The sequence below is a fragment of the Salmo salar genome, chromosome 01, assembly GCF_965601325.2.
Source record: "Salmo salar chromosome 01, fSalSal1, whole genome shotgun sequence".
NCBI classification, from domain to species: Eukaryota; Metazoa; Chordata; class Actinopteri; order Salmoniformes; family Salmonidae; genus Salmo; species Salmo salar.
The window spans coordinates 177,783,953-177,807,500 of record NC_138291.1 but is presented as its reverse complement, the minus strand read 5'-3'; the positions used below and the strand labels follow the sequence as shown (position 1 = coordinate 177,807,500).

Here is a 23,548-nt window from a genome sequence, read left to right as displayed (position 1 = left end):
AACAGATAGGGTAAGAGAGAGAGAGAGTCAACCCCTAACAGATAGGGTAAGAGAGAGAGAGAGAGTCAACCCCTAACAGGTAGGGTAAGAGAGAGAGAGAGTCAACCCTTAACAGATAGGGTAAGAGAGAGAGAGAGTCAACCCCTAACAGATAGGGTAAGAGAGAGAGAGAGTCAACCCCTAACAGATAGGGTAAGAGAGAGAGAGAGAGAGAGAGAGAGAGTCAACCCTAACAGATAGGGTAAGAGAGAGAGAGAGAGTCAACCCCTAACAGGTAGGGTAAGAGAGAGAGAGAGTCAACCCTTAACAGATAGGGTAAGAGAGAGAGAGAGTCAACCCCTAACAGATAGGGTAAGAGAGAGAGAGAGAGTCAACCCTTAACAAATAGGGTAAGAGAGAGAGAGAGTCAAACCTTAACAGATAGGGTAAGAGAGAGAGAGAGAGAGAGTCAACCCTTAACAGATAGGGTAAGAGAGAGAGAGTCAACCCCTAACAGATAGGGTAAGAGAGAGAGAGAGTCAACCCCTAACAGATAGGGTAAGAGAGAGAGAGAGTCAACCCCTAACAGATTGGGTAAGAGAGAGAGAGAGTCAACCCCTAACAGATAGGGTAAGAGAGAGAGAGAGTCAACCCCTAACAGGTAGGGTAAGAGAGAGAGAGAGTCAACCCCTAACAGGTAGGGTAAGAGAGAGAGAGAGAGTCAACCCCTAACAGGTAGGGTAAGAGAGAGAGAGAGAGAGAGAGTCACACCTTAACAGATAGGGTAAGAGAGAGAGAGAGTCAACCCTTAACAGATAGGGTAAGAGAGAGAGAGAGAGTCAACCCTTAACAGATAGGGTAAGAGAGAGAGAGAGAGAGAGTCAACCCTTAATAGATAGGGTAAGAGAGAGAGAGAGAGAGTCAAACCTTAACAGATAGGGTAAGAGAGAGAGAGAGTCAACCCTTAACAGATAGGGTAAGAGAGAGAGAGAGTCAACCCTTAACAGATAGGGTAAGAGAGAGAGAGAGTCAACCCTTAACAGATAGGGTAAGAGAGAGAGAGAGAGTCAACCCTTAACAGATAGGGTAAGAGAGAGAGAGAGAGTCAACCCTTAACAGATAGGGTAAGAGAGAGAGAGAGTCAAACCTTAACAGATAGGGTAAGAGAGAGAGAGAGTCAACCCTTAACAGATAGGGTAAGAGAGAGAGAGAGTCAACCCTTAAGAGATAGGGTAAGAGAGAGAGAGAGAGTCAACCCCTAACATGTCCACACTACGTCTTCCAGTTTGTTGTTGAAAAGCCAAGCGCAGCAACAACAACAAAAGGATATATTCTTGCCCTGCGTTAGTAAGTCAGCTCTTCCCTGCTGCACTCTCTCTGCTCAATACCATTATAGACACAAGCACACTGGATCAATGCACTCTTGTGCTTATAATGTGGAAGCACCTTTAGGCACTTAACATTGCCCTCTTATAGCTTAAGTGCCAAGTGGGTAGGGGGTTCGTCTCGTTCACAGCGCCTCAGAAAGGGACTTGAATGGAACCTAATGGCAAGAGCGGGAAAAACTCCCACGACTGGAATTTCATTGGCTGATCTCTCTCATTCCATCACCATCTAGTATGGCCCTTAGGACCTCCCCTCTACATTGTGGAAATCCAAAGCACGAGAAGTGCAAGTGATTTAGGCTAAACAAGGAAGTGAGTTCGGGGAGAAAAAAAAAAATCAGAAAGTATGTGAAGTTTATGTGTGAAACTAGTTTTTACATATAAACTTTACATGCTCAAACTCCGAATCATTTGGGCTTCCCAAAAATATGGTCGCTATGATAGAACACGTATTGTTGTCGATTTTCAAGTCCCATCTAATACAGCTGTAGCAGGCTTGCTCTCTCCCTCACCCTCGATTTTAACCCATGCCCAGCGCCGGACTACCGCATTTCAGGCCCTGTGGCACATTTTACCATATTAAAACATCCAGAGGCTACCTAGCCAGCAATTTGAGTAGGTTTTCTTACCCTCTTGAGCCACAGCATGTTTTCTGATTTGAGTGATGTCAGGAGCTGCCACAGAGCCAAACAGTGCTTCAGATAGTATCTGCCCAGGGCCTGAGGACAATAGGAGAAGACCTGAAGTTAGCAATGCTTCAGATAGTATCTTCCCAGGGCCTGAGGACAATAGGAGAAGACCAGAGGTTAGCCATGCTTCAGATAGTATCTTCCCAGGGCCTGAGGACAATAGGAGAAGACCTGAGGTTAGCAATGCTTCAGATAGTATCTGCCCAGGGCCGACAACACCTGAGGTTAGCCACCATCTTACACACAAACTACCCCTGCTTTAAATTATTAAGCACTTGTGTATGAATTAACTGGACAGGTGCACAGAAATATGACAATACTTCCCTCTGGCCTATCAGAAGGCTATAACTATACATTGTTGTGGCGTCTCTCTCTCTATGTCGCGTTGTGGCGTCTCTCTCTCTATGTCGCGTTGTGGCGTCTCTCTCTCTATGTCGCGTTGTGGCGTCTCTCTCTCTATGTCGCGTTGTGGCGTCTCTCTCTATGTCGCGTTGTGGCGTCTCTCTCTATGTCGCGTTGTGGCGTCTCTCTCTATGTCGCGTTGTGGCGTCTCTCTCTATGTCGCGTTGTGGCGTCTCTCTCTCTATGTCGCGTTGTGGCGTCTCTCTCTCTATGTCGCGTTGTGGCGTCTCTCTCTATGTCGCGTTGTGGCGTCTCTCTCTATGTCGCGTTGTGGCGTCTCTCTCTATGTCGCGTTGTGGCGTCTCTCTCTATGTCGCGTTGTGGCGTCTCTCTCTATGTCGCGTTGTGGCGTGTGTTTTGTCATATATTATTTAAAAAAAATGTAATCCCAGCCCCCGTCCCCGCAGGAGGACTTTTGGTAGGCCGTCATTGTAAATAAGAATTTGTTCTTAACTGACTTGCCTAGTTAAATAAAAAATAAAAATCTTACTCATTGATTTAACTCACTGGCTACTTTTATAATAAAGGGACATACTTGTGTTTTGACTGTGAGCAGAGCTGCACACGAAATCACATTCATTACAGACGTCAATTTGTAAATGTAAAGCGTGCCCTAGCTATTATGAAAGATGGGCGCCTATTGGAGACGACTTGACATGGAAGCTAGTGTTAAAGTCCAGAATCACAAGGCTGACCGTTAGGATGTGTGGGGCTGTTTGATCTCCCATCTGCAGCACCTCCTCCAGGTAGCTGCCCAGCTGCATGTGGGGTTCTCCCCCGGTCACAGCCAGGAACCCCAGGGCCACCTCCACGGTGGAGAGGGCCTCACACACCTCATTGTACGACTTCAGCTCCCCAACTAGTGTCGACACGGCCCGCGAGGGCAGAGGCACCTAGAGACACAAAGCAGAGAGGTCAACCTCCCATCTCCAAAGCAGGAGAGGTCAACCTCCCCATCTCCAAAGCAGAGAGAGGTCAACCTCCCCATCTCCAAAGCAGAGAGGTCAACCTCCCCATCTCCAAAGTAGGAAAGGTCAACCTCCCCATCTCCAAAGTAGGAGAGGTCAACCTCCCCACCTCCAAAGTAGGAGAGGTCAACCTCCCCACCTCCAAAGTAGGAGAGGTCAACCTCCCCACCTCCAAAGTAGGAGAGGTCAACCTCCCCACCTCCAAAGTAGGAGAGGTCAACCTCCCCACCTCCAAAGTAGGAGAGGTCAACCTCCCCACCTCCAAAGTAGGAGAGGTCAACCTCCCCACCTCCAAAGTAGGAAAGGTCAACCTCCCCACCTCCAAAGCAGAGAGAGGTCAACCTCCCCATCTCCAAAGCAGAGAGAGGTCAACCTCCCCACCTCCAAAGCAGAGAGAGGTCAACCTCCCCATCTCCAAAGTAGGAGAGGTCAACCTCCCCATCTCCAAAGCAGAGAGAGGTCAACCTCCCCATCTCCAAAGTAGGAGAGGTCAACCTCCCCACCTCCAAAGTAGGAGAGGTCAACCTCCCCACCTCCAAAGCAGAGAGAGGTCAACCTCCCCATCTCCAAAGTAGGAGAGGTCAACCTCCCCATCTCCAAAGTAGAGAGATCAACCTCCCCATCTCCAAAGTAGGAAAGGTCAACCTCCCCATCTCCAAAGTAGGAGAGGTCAACCTCCCCATCTCCAAAGTAGGAGAGGTCAACCTCCCTATCTCCAAAGTAGAGTGGACAACCTCCCTATCTCCAAAGTAGAGTGGACAAAATCACTATCTCCAAAGTAGAGATGACAAAATCACTATCTCCAATGTAGAGAGGTCAACCTCCCTATCTCCAAAGTAGGAGAGATCAACCTTCCTATCTCCAAAGTAGAGTGGACAACCTCCCCATCTCCAAAGTAGAGTGGACAACCTCCCCATCTCCAAAGTAGAGTGGACAACCTCCCCATCTCCAAAGTAGAGTGGACAACCTCCCCATCTCCAAAGTAGAGTGGACAACCTCCCCATCTCCAAAGTAGGAGAGATCAACCTCCCCATCTCCAAAGTAGAGTGGACAACCTCCCCATCTCCAAAGTAGGAGAGATCAACCTCCCCATCTCCAAAGTAGAGTGGACAACCTCCCCATCTCCAAAGTAGAGTGGACAACCTCCCCATTTCCAAAGTAGGAGAGATCAACCTCCCCATATCCAAAGTAGGAGAGGTCAACCTCCCCATCTCCAAAGTAGGAGAGATCAACCTCCCCATCTCCAAAGTAGAGTGGACAACCTCCCCATCTCCAAAGTAGGAGAGATCAACCTCCCCATATCCAAAGTAGGAGAGGTCAACCTCCCCATCTCCAAAGTAGGAGAGATCAACCTCCCTATCTCCAAAGTAGAGAGGACAAAGGCCAAGCTCTTTCCCATTGTTTTTAGATCTGAAAGAACTAGACAGAATATGACAGTGGCTCCCCAAATCCAATATTTGTGGCTACATGGAGCCATCACCATATTACTGAAGTCTATCTGGTTCCTTCAGATCTGCAGAAAATGTAATTAAAAAGGTAAAGAAAACTTCATCTGGTTCATCATGCCTAGTCAAATAAAGTTTCAATAAATAAAATCATCTGAAAATGGTGATTCATCATTTGTGAATGTTTTGGGAAGAAGACGCTAGATTTTAACGTAACTTACTTGTCCAATCTTTCCTCTCATGTCCTTCAGAATAATTTCATGAATTCGATCATGTCTGTTCACCAGTGTTGGGATTCCCTGTAGAAACCAACAACAGACATCATGAATAGCTGATAAAAGTAAATATGTATAGCATCAAGGTTGGGGTGAATTCCGTTTGAAATGTCAAATAATGCTAATTGTGTCTATTTAAAAAAATAACAGTACTTTTTTAAATTAATGAATTGACACCAATGCTGGTGGTCATATGGCCATTTAACATTCCTTCTATCCAAACTGACTTACAGTTAAAATACAGTATATTCTGTCAGTATACCTCGTCCATTCAGGAATCAAACCCACAACACTAGTGTTGGTTGCACCATGCTCCTACCAACTGAGCGATTGGCACTCACATTGAGGGTGATGATGGGCCTGCCCTGCAAGAAGCGGGAGAGAATCTGCTGCTGGATCTTGGGCAGGTCGTACTCGTGCAGGGTCTCCTTGCCTTGCTTCATGCTGTACTGACAGTTGGACAGGATCAGCGGCAGCAGGTCCCTCTCCAGATCATACTGAATCACATGCAGGTCCGTTAGGTCTGCCGGGCTCACTTTAAAGCTGGGGAAAGAGAAATGAAGTCAATAAAATGGCCTGAAACGATGGGGCTATGGTATCAACAGTTTCTGCTTCTGTCTCAATGTGCTGTTTTCTCTCTAAATATTTCCCTCACTCAAATGCAACACTAGGATATAGCAACAAAGCACTAGGATATTGCAACAAAGCACTAGGATATTGCAACAAAGCACTAGGATATTTCAACAAAGCACTAGGATATTGCAACAAAGCACTAGGATATTGCAACAAAGCACTAGGATATTGCAACAAAGCACTAGGCTATTTCAACAAAGCACTAGGATATTGCAACAAAGCACTAGGCTATTTCAACAAAGCACTAGGATATTGCAACAAAGCACTAGGCTATTTCAACAAAGCACTAGGATATTGCAACAAAGCACTAGGCTATTTCAACAAAGCACTAGGATATTTCAAAACAGATATGCCTTGACATAAAGCCAGGATGTGTGCTAGGACTACATCAGGGGTAGTAAGGCAAGCAGCGGATGGTTGGGGGAACGGAGCATAATTATAATAATTAGTGCACTCCAAATTGACCACCGCTAAGCCCAATAAGAGATTGCATTTGGATAAAATAATTTCAGACCTTGATTACATTGACGGTCATGTCCCTTTCTTTTGTTTGTGGGAATACTTGGGAACAGATTTCCTAAATTAAAACAAATTTTTAACTGAAATCCTGGTGATTTTAGTCTTTTTGTACCTAAAAACGAAACATTTTTTTTTAACACAATAAACTTGGGAGAAAAAAATATAAAAGAATCACATGTTGCTGACCCCTATTTTACACCAAATTAGTTCAAGTAAACATGCATCCACCTAGTCTCCTCTCCAAGGTGCTTGTCCACACAGTAGACCAGCTCGTTCTGCAGGGCGATGAGGTAGCTGACCAGGGCTGTGGAGCAGAGACCAGGGCCTTGACGCCGTGGCAACAGGACCCGGAAGTCAGAGTTCATGTCCAGATCCTTCCGGCAGAAGTCAACAGGGATCTTAATCTCTCCTACAGAGCCAAACAAAACGCATTGTTTCTGATGTTATGGGAACACAGGAACACGATTCGGCTTTAAATCATTAAAGCAGCAGCAGAGCCAAGGGGTTATCATTCAATTATTGAGATATTTAGGAGAGTGGGAAGTGGGAATATTTCCCATGCTTGGGTTCACTAGGAAGTGTGCCCTAGGATCTCTGAGTGCAACACAACTCTATAAAACTGGAACTAAAAACAAAAAACAGGTATCTTTTGGTTATCACTACAGCAACAGCTTCCAGGAACGACACAAGATTTACATCTTACAGTTATTCAGAAAATAAGCAAAAAGGAATAAAACAACATGCTTTCTTTTAAGGTTGCCGTTGTTTGACAAAAACGTCAACAAATTTGTACTGAAAATGCGTGTGCGCGAGTAATTATATATCAAATCAAATTTTATTTGTCACATGCGCCGAATACAACAGGTGAAATGCTTACTTACAAGCCCTTAACCAACAATGACGTTTTAAAATAAGTGTTAAGAAAGTATTTACTAAAATAAACTGAAGTAAAAAAAAAAAAACATTTTAGAAAATAAAATATAAAAATAACAAATAATTAAAGAGCAACAATAAAATAACAGTAGCAAGGCTATATACAGGGTGTACCAGATCACTATTAGACCCCAAATGGTATATGATACTTATCTGTGCTTATCAAATCACATTTTATTGGTCACATACACATGGTTAGCAGATGTTAATGCGAGTGTTTGCGAAATGCTTGTACTTCGAGTTCCAACCATGCAGTAATATCTAACAAGTGATCTAACCTAACAATTTCACAACTACCTTATACGCACAAGTGTAAATGAATGAATAAGAATATGTACATATAAATATATGGATGAGCGATGGCCGAACGGCATAGGCAAGATGCAGTAGATGGTATAGAGTACAGTATATACATATGAGATGAGTAATGTAGGGTATGTAAATATGATATAAAGTGGCGTTGTTTAACGTGACTAGTGATACATTTATTACATCCAATTTTTTATTATTAAAGTGGCTAGAGATTTGAGCCCAAATGGTATTAGACCCCAAATGCTATGTGATTCTTTATCTGTACTTATTAGACCCCAAATGGTATATGATTCTTTATCTGTGCTATTACCATTGGTTGCCAGCGAGCCCCTAAGCTGATTCCATGTTGTCAGGAAGATGTTGATCCGTTTCTCATGCCAGGCTCTCAGTGGAACTGCGGAAAGATGGACAAAGATAAAACCAATTACAAACTTTGGCCTCTATTCAATCCGTGGTGCTGAAGATCTGCTCTAGTAGCGTGATTAGCAATTAAAGGCAATGTTCCCCTGGTCGCGGAGACTGCATTCACTGTAAACTTGCATATGACCTTCAAATTGTAGCGCAGATCTTCCGCGATACGGATTGAATGAAGCCTTAAATCTCCTCCAAATTCCTTTATGACACGTTTTACAGGATGCTTACAGTATAGTTGATAAGCCTGGCTTACTTAAACGTTTACGTAGATTTTGAAATAATGTACATAGGATATTTGCACAAGAAGATGAGTAATTCGCAAACATCTAAAGTTAAGATTTGTCTCAATGTCACTAATTCAGTGTTTCCCAGTCCTGGTCCTTTGGATCCTAGTGGTTTTGGTTTAGTCCTAGCACTAACACACCTCATTCAACTCCTTAACTCATCAAGCCTTTGATAAGTTGAATCAGGTTGTGTGAGGGCAAAACCAAAAAGGTGCACCCCTTTGGGTCCCAAGGACTAGGAAACACGGCATCAATCAGAAGATACAACACATTCATTCCAGTCCTGGAGGGCAGTCTGTTAGTTTCTGTTATTTCCTTTCAATTAGTGTCCAATTAAGAGCTAGACAACCAGGTGAGGTTGTCCAATTAAGAGCTAGACAACCAGGTGAGGTTGTCCAATTAAGAGCTAGACAACCAGGTGAGGTTGTCCAATTAAGAGCTAGACAACCAGGTGAGGTTGTCCAATTAAGAGCTAGACAACCAGGTGAGGTTGTCCAATTAAGAGCTAGACAACCAGGTGAGGTTGTCCAATTAAGAGCTAGACAACCAGGTGAGGTTGTCCAATTAAGAGCTAGACAACCAGGTGAGGTTGTCCAATTAAGAGCTAGACAACCAGGTGAGGTTGTCCAATTAAGAGCTAGACAACCAGGTGAGGTTGTCCAATTAAGAGCTAGACAACCAGGTGAGGTTGTCCAATTAAGAGCTAGACAACCAGGTGAGGTTGTCCAATTAAGAGCTAGACAACCAGGTGAGGTTGTCCAATTAAGAGCTAGACAACCAGGTGAGGTTGTCCAATTAAGAGCTAGACAACCAGGTGAGGTTGTCCAATTAAGAGCTAGACAACCAGGTGAGGTTGTCCAATTAAGAGCTAGACAACCAGGTGAGGTTGTCCAATTAAGAGCTAGACAACCAGGTGAGGTTGTCCAATTAAGAGCTAGACAACCAGGTGAGGTTGTCCAATTAAGAGCTAGACAACCAGGTGAGGTTGTCCAATTAAGAGCTAGACAACCAGGTGAGGTTGTCCAATTAAGAGCTAGACAACCAGGTGAGGTTGTCCAATTAAGAGCTAGACAACCAGGTGAGGTTGTCCAATTAAGAGCTAGACAACCAGGTGAGGTTGTCCAATTAAGAGCTAGACAACCAGGTGAGGTTGTCCAATTAAGAGCTAGACAACCAGGTGAGGTTGTCCAATTAAGAGCTAGACAACCAGGTGAGGTTGTCCAATTAAGAGCTAGACAACCAGGTGAGGTTGTCCAATTAAGAGCTAGACAACCAGGTGAGGTTGTCCAATTAAGAGCTAGACAACCAGGTGAGGTTGTCCAATTAAGAGCTAGACAACCAGGTGAGGTTGTCCAATTAAGAGCTAGACAACCAGGTGAGGTTGTCCAATTAAGAGCTAGACAACCAGGTGAGGTTGTCCAATTAAGAGCTAGACAACCAGGTGAGGTTGTCCAATTAAGAGCTAGACAACCAGGTGAGGTTGTCCAATTAAGAGCTAGACAACCAGGTGAGGTTGTCCAATTAAGAGCTAGACAACCAGGTGAGGTTGTCAAATTAAGAGCTAGACAACCAGGTGAGGTTGTCCAATTAAGAGCTAGACAACCAGGTGAGGGGAGTTCCTAACTCATCAGTGACCTTCATTGATCAAGTACAAGCGAGAAGTGAAAGCCCGCAGACACTCGGTCGGTCCTCCATGGAAAGAGTTTGACACCTGTGTTATAGTACCTGATTCCTGTCTCTGGAGGAATTCGGAAATGGTGCCGTGCGACAGATCAGTCACATTCCGACACGTTTTCACCAGATTTCTCTGCAGTTCCAGGATGTCAGTGATGAACTTCAGCAACCGCAGCTCTGCCTCCTGAAACCAAATCACAGAGTTCAGTAAAATATCTGCTGACAGACTGCAATCAATCACAAGGCATAGAACTACTGACTGGTAAACCGTATAAGGCAGAGGCCAATAATACAAATGAGTCCTGTTCACATTTAACACAGCAGGCTTTTTATCTGTCATCACTGAGCAAGCTTTTCCTTATTTCATTGTTCATTTGCTCTCAATGACATAACAGAGCCGCGCCTCCCGAGTGATGCAGCAGTCTAAGGCACTGCATCGCAGTGCTAGAGGCGTCACTACAGACCCAGGTTTGATCCGGGCTGTATCACAACCCGGCCGTGATCGGGAGTCCCATAGGGTGGCTCAGTGTCGTCCGAGTTAGGAGGGTTTGGCCGGGGTAGGTCGTCATTGTAAATAAGAATTTGTTTTTAACTGACTTGCCTAGTTTAAATAAAAAGGTGAAATAAACCTCTTACCTTGTGCAAGAACCTCCAGAGCACTGGCAGGGTGTTTTCTCCGTCATTCTGCTCCACAACGCGGGTGAGGCTGAGCAGGGACACCCTCTCTCTGCAGTTCCACACCGCTGGGCTGTGGATCTGGGAGTTGTGGGGCAGCGAGGTCAGGAACAGCCGTGGCTCCGGAGACAACACCCTCATGATAGGGTTGGAGGACAACCTTGAGTCATCCCTGATAAAGGCATTGACCTCTTGCAGCCGCCGGTCCAGGTCCTGGAGATGAGAGGAGGAGACAGCGGGGTAATTGAACTACAATTCCAAATGGACACCCGTCTCCTAGGTACTTCTAGCAGGGTTGGGCTCAATTCAGAATTCAATTGAAAATGCCTCATGAATTAAAATGTAATTATTGTATTGAAGTAGTAAACAGGATACAGAATTGCAATTCGAATTTTAATTAAAGGAAATATAATTGAATTCAGTGAAATTCAAATGCCTGTTCTATTCCTTCCGGAGACACCTGAAACCCCACCTCTTTAAGGAATACCTGGGATAGGATAAAGTAATCCTTCTCACCCCCCCCAAAAAAGATATAGATGTACTATTGTAAAGTGGTTGTTCCACTGGATATCATAAGTTGAATGCACCAATTTGTAAGTTGCTCTGGATAAGAGTGTCTGCTAAATGACGTAAATGTAAATGTATATTAGGTGTTGTCTATACAAATTGTACATAAAAACACCAAACACGTCATTTATACATGCATATCAAATATTGTTGAAACAATTGATTTTCAGGACCAACTTAAAATAAATGATCAAGGAAAACAAAACCTGTATGCAAATACTCTAAATTATTATATTCCATTAACCAGTTAAATTTTGTTCAATGTGGGGAAAATACAACATTTCCCCAGAGTGCATTAGTTTAACCCTCAACTTGACCCTTAGGCCTTCAAAAAGAAGCCAAACAAATTAGATCTATAAACTGATTATACAAAACATTAAGAACACCTGCTCTTTCCATGACAGACTGACCAGGTGAATCCAGGTAAAAGCTATGATCCCTTATTGATGTTACTTGTTAAATCCACTTCAATCAGTGTAGATGAAGGGGAGGAGACAGGTTAAAGAAGGATTTTGAAGACTTGAGACAATTGAATGGGCAAGACAAAATATTTAAGTACCTTTGAACAGGGTATGGTTGTAGGTGTCAGGAGCACCGGTTTGAGTGTGTCAAGAACTGCAATGCTGCTGGGTATTTCACGCTCAACAGTTTCCCGTTTATATCAAAAATGGTCCACCACCCAAAGGACATCCAGCCAACTTCACACAACTGTGGGAAGCATTGGAGTCAACATGGGCCAGCATCCTTGTGGAATGCTTTCGATACCTTGAAGAGTCGATGCCCCAACAAATTGAGGGGCGAAAGGGAGGGGGGGGGTGCAATTCTATTATTAGGAATTGGTGCTGTGGGACAGATCATTCCCGTTCCGACACGTCTTCGCCAGATTTCTCTGTAGTTCCAGGATGTCAGTGATGAACCTCACTAATTCTACATCATGTGGGGTGTGACCGATTTTCAATTTGAATTCCAACTCATGAGTTGAATGGGAGTCAATTACAAAACTCTGAATTCGAGCCCAACCCTGACTTCTAGATAATTCTGTCAACCTTAAAATCAATATGGAAAACAAAGTAGAGCTACAATTATTATCATAAAAGGCAGTAAACTGTGGTTTTTCTGGTATCATGTTTTTTTACCTTCAGCTGAGGGGAGATTATTTCATTACCGACTGTCATCTCCCAGTCATTTCTGGCCTCTTTGGTAGAGAGATGATTATCATCACTCCCTGAGGAGAGAAGTTTAAACTGTACATAATCTGATTCCAGTTACAAACACTGACAACAAGAACAGAAACAACGGACACATCTTGACCTAATATCACCTCCCTTAATAAATATCAGCAAGAAAAGATTGTAGAAAATAAATACTACAAATACTGAGCTATATTATACAATTTTTTTGCAGGGAAAATGATATTTTATACTAATACAATTGTTCAAAGAAAGATATATATTTTTAACAAGTAATAAAACAAATCTAAAATATAAGGGTAAAATAAGGGTAAGGGTAAAAATGATTGGTACCCCTGTTTTCAATACTCCAGCACCCTCCCCATGCGAGGATAATGATACTGAGCCTTTTTCTAAATCGTTATGAAATTGTAGAACACATTGGAAGGGATTTTAGACCATTCCTCCATACAGAATCTCTCCAGATCCTTGAAATTCTTCGTCTGCGCTTTCGGACTACCCTCTTTAATTCAAACCACAGGTTTTCAATGGGGTTCAAGTCCGGAGACAGATGGCCATTGCAAAATGTTGATTTGGCTAAAATGTCATGGCAGGGCAGCAGGTAGCCTAGCGGTTCGAGCGTTGGGCCAGTAACCGAAAGGTGAAAAATGTGCCCCTTGATCAAGGAGCTTAACCCTAATTTTCTCCTGGGGCACTGTACTACGATGTCTGACCCTGTAAAACAACACATTTCACCTGCACCTATTCGGTGTAAATGACAATAAAAACATATACATTTTTACGTGGTGAAGTTCATGATGCCGTTGACCTTAACAAGGGCCCCAGGACCAGTGGAAGCAAAATAGCCCCATAACATCAACTAGCTATGCGCAGCAAAATAGCTAGCTAGCCCTCTGCTTGGCTAGCCCTCTGCTTGGCTAGCCCGCTGCTTGGCTAGCCCGCTGCTTGGCTAGCCCTCTGCTTGGCTAGCCCGCTGCTTGGCTAGCTCGCTGCTTGGCTAGCCCGCTGCTTGGCTAGCCCTCTGCTTGGCTAGCCCGCTGCTTGGCTAGCCCTCTGCTTGGCTAGCTCGCTGCTTGGCTAGCTCGCTGCTTGGCTAGCTCGCTGCTTGGCTGAACACAGAACCTTAGCGCACTGTTCTCTGATGGGCTAAATCGATTTATCTCGTCGCAAGATTTTAGCTAAAGATTTGACATGTTGAATATCGGAAACTCCAACCTACGACATGAGACGTTCTAAAACTAGACCGTTCAGATCAAACAAACTTAGTTCTAAAAGTCCTTAAAACCGTTACGTCTCTTATGTATTTGTACTGAGAAAGAAAATGTATGAAATGTATGCATTCACTACTGTTAGTCGCTCTGGATAAGAGCGTCTGCTAAATGACTCAAATGTAAATGTACTGGGCCTTACCACGACGGTGAGGCTTCAGTAGGCTACTGATCATCAGGTGGATGGCATTGACTGTGTCGTCTCTCCCCTTCCCCATAAACCTAGTCACGTGTTCCATGTCTTTCAGCAGGTGACCCATGAGGAACAAACTGGGGTCAGGGACTTTGGGCTTGATGATAGCAGCAATGGCCTATCAAAGACAAAGAAAGACAGAGATAAGACACTAGGAACCAACTCCTTCTCCTTGCTCCTTATCCACTGAATAGGGTAGGGACTAGCTCCTTGTCCACTGAATAGGGTAGGGACTAGCTCCTTATCCACTGAATAGGGTAGGGACTAGCTCCTTATCCACTGAATAGGGTAGGGACTAGCTCCTTATCCACTGAATAGGGTAGGGACTAGCTCCTTGTCCACTGAATAGGGTAGGGACTAGCTCCTTATCCACTGAATAGGGTAGGGACTAGCTCCTTATCCACTGAATAGGGTAGGGACTAGCTCTTTCTCCTTGCTCCTTATCCACTGAATAGGGTAGGGACTAGCTCCTTATCCACTGAATAGGGTAGGGACTAGCTCCTTGTCCACTGAATAGGGTAGGGACTAGCTCCTAATCCACTGAATAGGGTAGGGACTAGCTCCTTGTCCACTGAATAGGGTAGGGACTAGCTCCTTATCCACTGAATAGGGTAGGGACTAGCTCTTTCTCCTTGCTCCTTATCCACTGAATAGGGTAGGGACTAGCTCCTTATCCACTGAATAGGGTAGGGACTAGCTCCTTATCCACTGAATAGGGTAGGGACTAGCTCTTTCTCCTTGCTCCTTATCCACTGAATAGGGTAGGGACTAGCTCCTTATCCACTGAATAGGGTAGGGACTAGCTCCTTATCCACTGAATAGGGTAGGGACTAGCTCTTTCTCCTTGCTCCTTATCCACTGAATAGGGTAGGGACTAGCTCCTTATCCACTGAATAGGGTAGGGACTAGCTCCTTATCCACTGAATAGGGTAGGGACTAGCTCTTTCTCCTTGCTCCTTATCCACTGAATAGGGTAGGGACTAGCTCCTTATCCACTGAATAGGGTAGGGACTAGCTCCTAATCCACTGAATAGGGTAGGGACTAGCTCCTTGTCCACTGAATAGGGTAGGGACTACGGGAAAGAGCTAGGGGTTTCTGAACAGGCCACTGCCACTAAGGCAGGTGTACTGTAAGAAGCAAAATGTCACATCACAGCTAAACAAATCTGCTGGCTATCAACTTAAAGCCAGGGATTATTTGAAGTCTATGGACAAAAATGAGAGAGAAAAAAGTATCTGCTGTCTCTCCTTGTCCATAGACTGCTTTCAAGGTAAGGAAACAAATGAGTGAACTGTCCCTTTAAATCACAAATCCATAGGTCCCTCTGGTATGATTTGCAGTGTTGTACCTGTCGGTTACTTCTGGCTCCTAGTAGCATGGCTATGTGGGTGAGAAGCCGGACCAGGTTGAAAGGAACAGAGGACATGTTCTTTGTGTCCTGCATGTCTGGGTGGTCCCTCCGCCCAGGGTCTCCCAGGACGTGGCCAGTCTCAGTACTGTCACCCCTTATGAAAAGACAAGAAAAAATGTTTTCATTCTTCAGTACTGTGACTCATTAAAAGACTCACTTGGGAAATTCAATAGATATTTATGATGTTTTGGGTGGTCCTTTGGGGGAAAGATGTTCGGCACAACTTTGAAATCTGTATCCAAAATCATTTTTGAATGTCATTTAAAAGTGTAATTTGAAACTTTATAGTGTGCTGTGAGAACCACCAACATCGTGAATGGGAAATTAGATTCCAAAGGGAACTTCCTCTGTTGGTGACTTGCTAAATCCTAAAGGAGGACTGTGATTGGTTATGATGGTGATTAGCCTGCCCTATAATGTCAATTGCTATGAATAAAATACAGCATATCTTCAAAAAAAAAAAAAAAAAATACCATTTTATATTATCCATAAATTAATGTAAATGCATGGTATTCTTAATCTAAACATTTTTCATAATTCATAGCACACAGTTAGGTTTAAAATGAGACTAAGACTGGCTTTGTTGCATGTGCATAAATGTCACATATTTTCCAGCTTTAATCCATATTTTTGTTGTTGTGACCAACACTTTATTTAGTTATTTTCAGAGGGGTGGTTACAGGTACAAAAAAAACAATCAATTAAATGCATACAAAGATAACCCCAATCCATTCCCTCCGTCAGTCCCCATCCACCTGCCCGCAATCCTTCCGAAAACCTTGTTTTTTGATCGATTGAGAGATTCAAGGGGTTATCATTGTTAACATAATAGATGCAAAGCATTGAATATTTCAATTCATGCACATCAAAATGTATTCTGTAACTTTGCTCCATAGGCATTTAACTACAGGATACTCCAACATCATATGAAGGAATGTGCCTACCTGATTTAGGGGACACAGTGAACAGTTTGGAATTGGGGCCAATTTAATAGTAAAACGTTTCCTTGGTGTAAAATACAGTCTGTGAAAAAATGTCAAATGTACAGTATAAATTAATGGTTTGGATTATGGGATGCCAAGGTCATATTTTTCAAATTCTGTTCCAGTTAAAGGATTGTTCACATTAAATTAGATCTGTAGACCATTCTTTTTAATGGCTAGCTCAGAATATGAGCTATCCAAAAGTAGTTTATATATTGTGCAGATCAGTCCTTTTGGGAGCCCAGATAATATTTATAAATCCCATCATTGGATGGTTGGGTAGTCTTCAGTCCCTTGGGAAACCCTAGGCCAGCATTGCTAACTTAAGTTGTACATTTAGAAAAAAGGGGTTTAAGTTTCATGTTTTTAATGTCACTTGCTCAAGTAGAGTGAAATGCCTTTCTTGCAAGCTCAAAAACCAACAATGCAGCACTAAAACTAACATAAGCTAGAACAAAACAAGAAACAACACAAAAAACTAAATTAAGAACACGAGAAAGTAATAAGTTATACAGGGTCAGTTCTAATACCATATTTAAAATGTGCCGGAATACTGGAGTGATAGAGGTAGGTACAGTGCATTTGGAAAGTATTCAGACACCTGGACTTCTCCACATTTTGTTACATTACAGCCTTATTCTAAAATTGATTAAATTGGGAGTGTTGCTGTACAGCTATTTTCAGATCTCTCCAGAGATGTTCGATCGGGTTCAAGTCCAGGCTCTGGCTGGGTCACTCAAGGATACATTAATAAAGGCACTCCTGCGTTGTCTTGGCTGAGTGCTTAGGGTCGTTGTCCTGATGGAAGGTGAACCTTCGCCCCAGTCTGAGGTCCTGAGTGTGCTGGAGCAGGTTTTCATTAAGGATCTCTGTACTTTGCTCCGTTCATCTTTTCCTCGATCCTGACTAGTCGCCCAGTCCCTGCTGCTGAAAAACATCCCCACAGCATGATGCTGCCACCACCATGCTTCACCGTAGGGATGGTGCCAGCTTTCCTCCAGACGTGACGCTTGGCATTCAGGCCAAAGAGTTCAATCTTGGTTTCATCAGACCAGAGAATCTTGTTTCTCATGGTCAGAGTCCTTTAGGTGCCTTTTGGCAAACTCCAAGCAGGCTGTCATGTGCCTTTTACTGAGGAGTGGCTTCCGTCTGGCCACTCTACCATAAAGGCCTGATTGGTGGAGTGCTGCAGAGATGGTTGTCCTTCTGGAAGGTTCTCCCATCTCCACAGAGGAACTCTGGAGCTCTGTCAGAGGGACCATCGGGTTCTTGGTCACCTCCCTGACTGAGGCCCTTCTCCTCCGATTGCTCAGTTTGGCCGGGCGGCCAGCTCTAGGAAGAGTCTTGGTGGTTCCAAACTTCTTCCATTTTAGAATGATGGAGGCCACTCTGTTCTTGGGGCCTTCAATGCTGCAGACATTTTTTGGTACCCTTCCCCAGATCTGTGCCTCAACACATTCCTCTCTGAGCTCTACGGACAATTCCTTCAACCTCATGGCTTGGTTTTTGCTCTGACATGCACTGTCAACTGTGGGACCTTATATAGACATGTACAGTATGTGTCTATTTGAATTTACCACAGGTGGACTCCAATCAAGTTGTAGAAACATCTCAACGATGATAAATGAAAACAGGATACATCTGATCTCAATTTTGAGTATCATAGCAAAGAGTCTGAATACTTATGTAAATAAGGTATTTCATGTAAAAAAAAAAAAACATCTAAAAACCTGTTTTCGCTTCATCACTATGGGGTATTGTGATGTCACTATGGGGTATTGTGATGTCACTATGGGGTATTGTGTGTAGATTGCTGAGGATTTTTTGTCATTTATTCCATTTTAAGGCTGTAACGTAACAAAATGTGGAAAAAGTCAAGGGGTCTGAATACTTAACGAAGGCACTGCATGTCAAATGTATATTTTCTTGATTAAAGTAAATACAGGTGTAGATAATAGTACGAAATCGATTTGTGAGAATGATTGCCTGTTTGAGTAGAAAGTGTACTTTTTTTCTTTAGAATTATATACTCGTCAGGAATCAATGAGGTGGTAATCAGAGACGATATTTTGGAGAGCCTTGGTTACGTGTGGATTGTAGTTGGTCTTATTAGATTCGTCATGTTTAAAATGGCATTCATGTCTGTCCCAATAACACTATGTAATTCCGTTAATTCCAACATACAGTATATGCTGTTCAAAAAAATCTAAAAACGTATGATCATTTGAATTTGGAGCGTACACATTAATAAAGGCAATTTTCTTTCCATTATGGATACATTTAATGAAAGTGATTGTGCATTCTTGGTCTTCACCTTGAGAAGACCAAGCCATCAACAGGAAAAATATATCATTCATTCATTTTCAACAATCATTTTGGAAACAGATTTCAAAATCATCCTTCCTCCAAAGGACCTTTCTATGGATTTCATTTCAGATAGATCTGCCCCCCCCCCCCCCCAAAATCATAAATATCTATGTATAGAATTGCCCACTTACCGGATCTGAGCAGTAGTGAAGCCCGCGACAGGATTGTGGCTGCGCCCTCCGATCTCAGCGCCACAGTCCACACAACGGCTCGTCTCCATGGGCTTGCCACACTGAGGTGGGGGTTAGAGAGGAGAGTAGGGGGGGGACATGATTGAAGGAAATGTAACTACAGCCACACTTCTTAACCCGGAATCAACTAAATTCTACATACCTCACCAATGGCGCAAGGGTGACCATTCGGACAATCTGTGGGGTGTAGAAGTGAGCACAATGACAGATCATTTTTGGCAAGGAAAAATAAGGGGGGGGGGTTCTTCATGGGTTCATGGAACAAAAAAAAACTAGAATGCATAAAAAGGTTTAATGAATAACAAAATCTATGATGCCTGAAGAAGCAAGCCGAAATGCCATAGTCATTTTGTTACTCTGTTTCTCTGGGACTTTTGAGTTTTGTAACATGCATTTACCCATTATAACTTTTTGCATTCTAGTTTTAGCTGTTACTTGTTTTTTTTCATTTTTATTGACTGAAACAATACTTACTGTACCACGTCGTCCCTCTAATGGCTTGGCGTACAACTGCAAGCTTATCCTCCGGCATGGTGGGTATGAAGGCTCTCTGTTATTAAAAGTAATACATATATTTAATTGAGTGATCTATGCTGAAGAACAATAGGTTCACTGCAGACTGTTGGGAGCAGACGGGGGAAGCACACCTGCATGTTAGTAGGGAGAAGAGCCAGCTGCTGGAGGGGTATCAGTAGGCCCTGGTTCCCACAGAGCAGCACTGCAGACAAGTGGATGGCCAGCTCCACCACCACCCACTGGGTACCAGAGGTCCCAGTCTGGACAGTCAGGGGACCCAGCCGGTTGGCTACCAGGTCCAGGGCGAATTCCTTCACATTTTGGCTTGCAAGAACCGTTGAGGCCTGGATGAAATCCACCAGTGCTTGACAAAACTAGGAAATAAACCGGAACGTTAAACAAAGATGCTGTATGTGAGATGAACTTTGCTACAGTATTATCTCCGTGGGTTCTTCTTACCTCAGATTTAGGGTGGAGGTTGGGATTGGCTTCTCTATAGAGACAGGTGACTTCTCTGAACAGAGCCAAAAGCAGGTACATTGTCCTCTTGTTTTTTGGACACGTAGAACCCTACACACATACCGGACCAAATAAATCATACTTATGCTTGTAAAAAGAATAGAAAAATTATTCAGAGATGTAAAATCACTGACTTCAATTTGCTATCTCTATGAGGCTTTCAATACCTTACAAGCACGATCTATTTCCTTAATTGTGCCCTCCAGTATTGCTTTGGCAACCACATCTCGGATAGTCTTGTAGTCCTCTCCACACACAAGATACTGGTCAATCTGGCTGCCAACTTGATTCTGAAAGACAGTGAAATTAATGTGGGTGATGAGTGTGGATGAGATGAGTTCCCCCCCCCCTCCCATTTTTAAATTGTATTTATATTTTTTATTTAACCTTTATTTAAAGCACAGAAAATCTGGAAAAGCTTTCTAGAAATTCAATCAGTTAATTACACATGAACAATGTGTTATATAATCAAATGAATAGAGGGCTACATACAAGGTTAATCAAATCAAATGTATTTATAAAGCCCTTCTTACATCAGCTGATATCTCAAAGTGCTGTACAGAAACCCAGCCTAAAACCCCAAACAGCAAACAATGCAGGTGTAGAAGCAGGTAGAAGTTTATCTTCTTATAGGTGGATCGTTTATATTGTCACATACACCTGGAGAGGTGCAGTGACGTGTGTTCTTTTACAGGGTCAGCCATAGTAGTACGGCGCCCCTGAATATAAACCAGTACCTTCTGCAGAACCTCGTGTGGGAACAGCCACTGCATATCTGCCACTGTCAGGAAGTGTTGGACATATTCCACTCCGTGCTGGTTGCAGATCTTACGGATCAGGTAGACCCGATACCAGTCATTCCCACTGCGCTTACACAGTTCTCCCACGCTGGTCAGGAATTCTCTCTCTGTTGGACCATAATGAGTAATAAAAAAAGGGCCGACTTACTTGAAAATATATGCACATTTTACCCAATGCCTGAATGAAAATACTATATGAACCAGATCAATGATGTAAATCCTCACTGTTTGCATAGATCACCAAGTACCAGCCCCTCTCTCATGATTAAATTGTTAAAACCTTCTGTCATGTGAAATTTCACACAGATTGGGTAGAGTATGTGATTGCATCAGATGCACTTACAGTATAGACCATTTTTTAAAAACTTAATCTAGATAGGGTTGCATAACCCTATATTCCCAAGGATTTTAGAAATAAGTAGGTAATTACCAGGTCATTTTGGAAATGTATGGAAACCTTAGGAATTTCTACTTAAGTTAATTTAGACTTTATCTGTGTGCCCCCTTTATCTATGAGTAACACATAGACAAGGGCTTATCAAGGGACAGATCGACAGGGTAGCCTGGCGGTTAGGGCGTTGGCGGTTAGAGCGTTGGCGGTTAGAGCGTTGGCGGTTAGAGCGTTGGCGGTTAGAGCGTTGGCGGTTAGAGCGTTGGCGGTTAGAGCGTTGGCGGTTAGAGCGTTGGCGGTTAGAGCGTTGGCGGTTAGAGCGTTGGGCCAGTAACCGAAAGGTTGCTGGATCGAATCCCCGAGCTGACAATGTAAAAATCTGTCGTTCTGCCCCTGAACAAGGCAGTTAACCCACTGTTCCTAGGCCGTCATTGTAAATAAGAATTTGTTCTTAACTGACTTGCCTAGTTAAATGAAGGTAATATATATTTTTTTTTTTAAATAAAATGATACTGTAGACAGTAATATATGTAGCTAGAATACATTAAACCAGTGTAGACATTAAACCTGGAGACAATAAATAACCGGTTACAAAAAAACCCTACTATATACACAGTATTTGTTATTAATCGCTATGGTCATGTATCATTTTGGGAAAAAATTATATTAAGTACCTGTGGCACCCAACCGTTGTTTGTCTACCAATAGATTCCCAGCCATATCCAGACACATGCGTAACCTGGCCACCTGCTGGAAGCACTCTATAGTGGCCATCTGTCTAGACGCAGCGCCTGAGCGCAGGAAGTCACTCAGGAAGGCGCTGTCATTCTGTAGACACTCCTGCTGCGACACCGTTGTGCAACACTGCATCTTCTCATACATGGAGTCCTGGAGGAACAATGGGGATGATATCAGTAAAATAAGTCAGATTATGCCACTATGGGTGACGTTATTCCATGCGCTAAAAGACCCTCGATGAGCTAAAAAACCTGAGCAATGACGGGTATGGTATTTTCAGCTAATATATGCAATTTAACAGACACTTTTATCCAAAGGGACTTCCACTCATTCGTGTATACATTTCTATTAATCTATTAATGCCCCAACAGGAATCAAAATTGTAAAAAAGACTCCGGCTACCCTAGTCATGGACTGTTCTCTCTGCTACCGGAGCGCCAAGTCTAGGACCAAAAGGCTTCTTAACAGCTTCTACCCCCAACCCATAAGACTCCTGAACAGCTAATCAAAGGCCTACAGTTGAAGTCGGAAGTTTACATACACCTTAGCCAAATACATTTAAACTCAGTTTTTCACAATTCCTGACATGTAATCCTAGTAAAAATTCCGTGTCTCAGGTCAGTTAGGATCACTTTATTTTAAGAATGTGAAATGTCAGAATAATAGTATAGAGAATGATTTATTTGGTGACGAACAATGCCTTTTCCAGCATGATGGAGCACCTTGCCATAAGGCAAAAGTGATAGCTAAGTGGCTCGTGGAACAAAACATCGATATTTTGGGTCCATGGCCAGGAAACTCCCCAAACCTTAATCCCATTGAGAACTTGTGGTCAATCCTCAAGAGGCGGGTGGACAAACAAAAACCCACAAATTCTGACAAACTCCAAGCATTGATTATGCAATAATGGGCTGCCATCAGTCAGGATGTGGCCCAGAAGTTAATTGACAGCATGCCAGGGCGGATTGGAGAGGTCTTGAAAAAGAAGGGTCAACACTGCAAATATTGACTCTTGGCATCAACTTCATGTAATTGTCAATAAAAGCCTTTGACACTTATGAAATGCTTGTAATTATACTTCAGTATTCCATAGTAACATCTGACAAAAATATCTAAAGACACTGAAGCAGTGAACTTTGTGGAAATTAATATTTGTGTCATTCTCAAAACTTTTGGCCACGACTGTAAACTTCTGACCGACTGGGAATGTGAAGAAAGAAATAAAACCTGAAATAAACCTGTTGTGTTCAGCACTTGAGACAAATAACATTTTACTTGACTTTACTTTTTGCGAAAGTACTTGATGAAACTTTCAAAGTTCTTTAAATTTTCAGGATTGACTGACCTTCATGTCTTAAAATAATTATGGACTGTCATTTCTCTTTGCTTATTTGAGCAGTTTTCTTCCATAATATGGACATGGTCTTTTACCAAATAGGCCTATCTTCTATATACCATCCCTACCTTGTCACAACACAACTGCTTGGCTCAAACGCATTAAGAAGGAAAGAAATTCCACAAATTAACAAAGAACACCTGTAAATTGAAACGCTCGCAGTCGGCGTTTCAATCCAGCCAATGTTTGTCTCTGGAGATTGCATGGCTGTGTGCTCGATTTTATACACCTGTCAGCAATAGCTGTGGCTTAAATAGCCGAATCCACTAATTTGAAAGCAGTGGTGTAAAGTACTTAAGTAAAAATACTTTAAAGTACTACTTAAGTAGTTTTTCGGGTATCTGTACTTTACTATTGATATTTTTGACAACTTTTACTTCACTAGATTCCTAAATAAAATAATGTTATTTTTACTCCTTACATTTTCCCT

The 23,548-nt window shown here is 42.9% G+C and overlaps 1 protein-coding gene across 1 annotated transcript in view; it reads right to left on the bottom strand.

Moving 5' to 3' along the window:
* LOC106572043 (E3 ubiquitin-protein ligase rnf213-alpha) overlaps positions 1-23,548 on the bottom strand; it is a 78,575-nt gene that overhangs the window by 5,435 nt on the left and 49,592 nt on the right. Inside the window, exons 48-66 of the mRNA XM_045693885.2 lie at positions 21,659-21,872; positions 20,531-20,700; positions 19,961-20,083; positions 19,734-19,844; positions 19,406-19,648; positions 19,233-19,308; positions 18,901-18,935; positions 18,699-18,799; positions 15,155-15,311; positions 13,755-13,923; positions 12,291-12,379; positions 10,549-10,800; positions 9,964-10,096; positions 7,851-7,934; positions 6,524-6,704; positions 5,485-5,686; positions 5,090-5,167; positions 3,151-3,348; positions 1,994-2,083 (exon numbers count right to left, since the gene is read on the bottom strand). Of these exons, the coding sequence (XP_045549841.1) occupies positions 1,994-2,083; positions 3,151-3,348; positions 5,090-5,167; positions 5,485-5,686; positions 6,524-6,704; positions 7,851-7,934; positions 9,964-10,096; positions 10,549-10,800; positions 12,291-12,379; positions 13,755-13,923; positions 15,155-15,311; positions 18,699-18,799; positions 18,901-18,935; positions 19,233-19,308; positions 19,406-19,648; positions 19,734-19,844; positions 19,961-20,083; positions 20,531-20,700; positions 21,659-21,872 (2,706 nt within the window). The remainder of the gene's footprint in view (positions 1-1,993; positions 2,084-3,150; positions 3,349-5,089; positions 5,168-5,484; positions 5,687-6,523; positions 6,705-7,850; positions 7,935-9,963; positions 10,097-10,548; positions 10,801-12,290; positions 12,380-13,754; positions 13,924-15,154; positions 15,312-18,698; positions 18,800-18,900; positions 18,936-19,232; positions 19,309-19,405; positions 19,649-19,733; positions 19,845-19,960; positions 20,084-20,530; positions 20,701-21,658; positions 21,873-23,548) is intronic.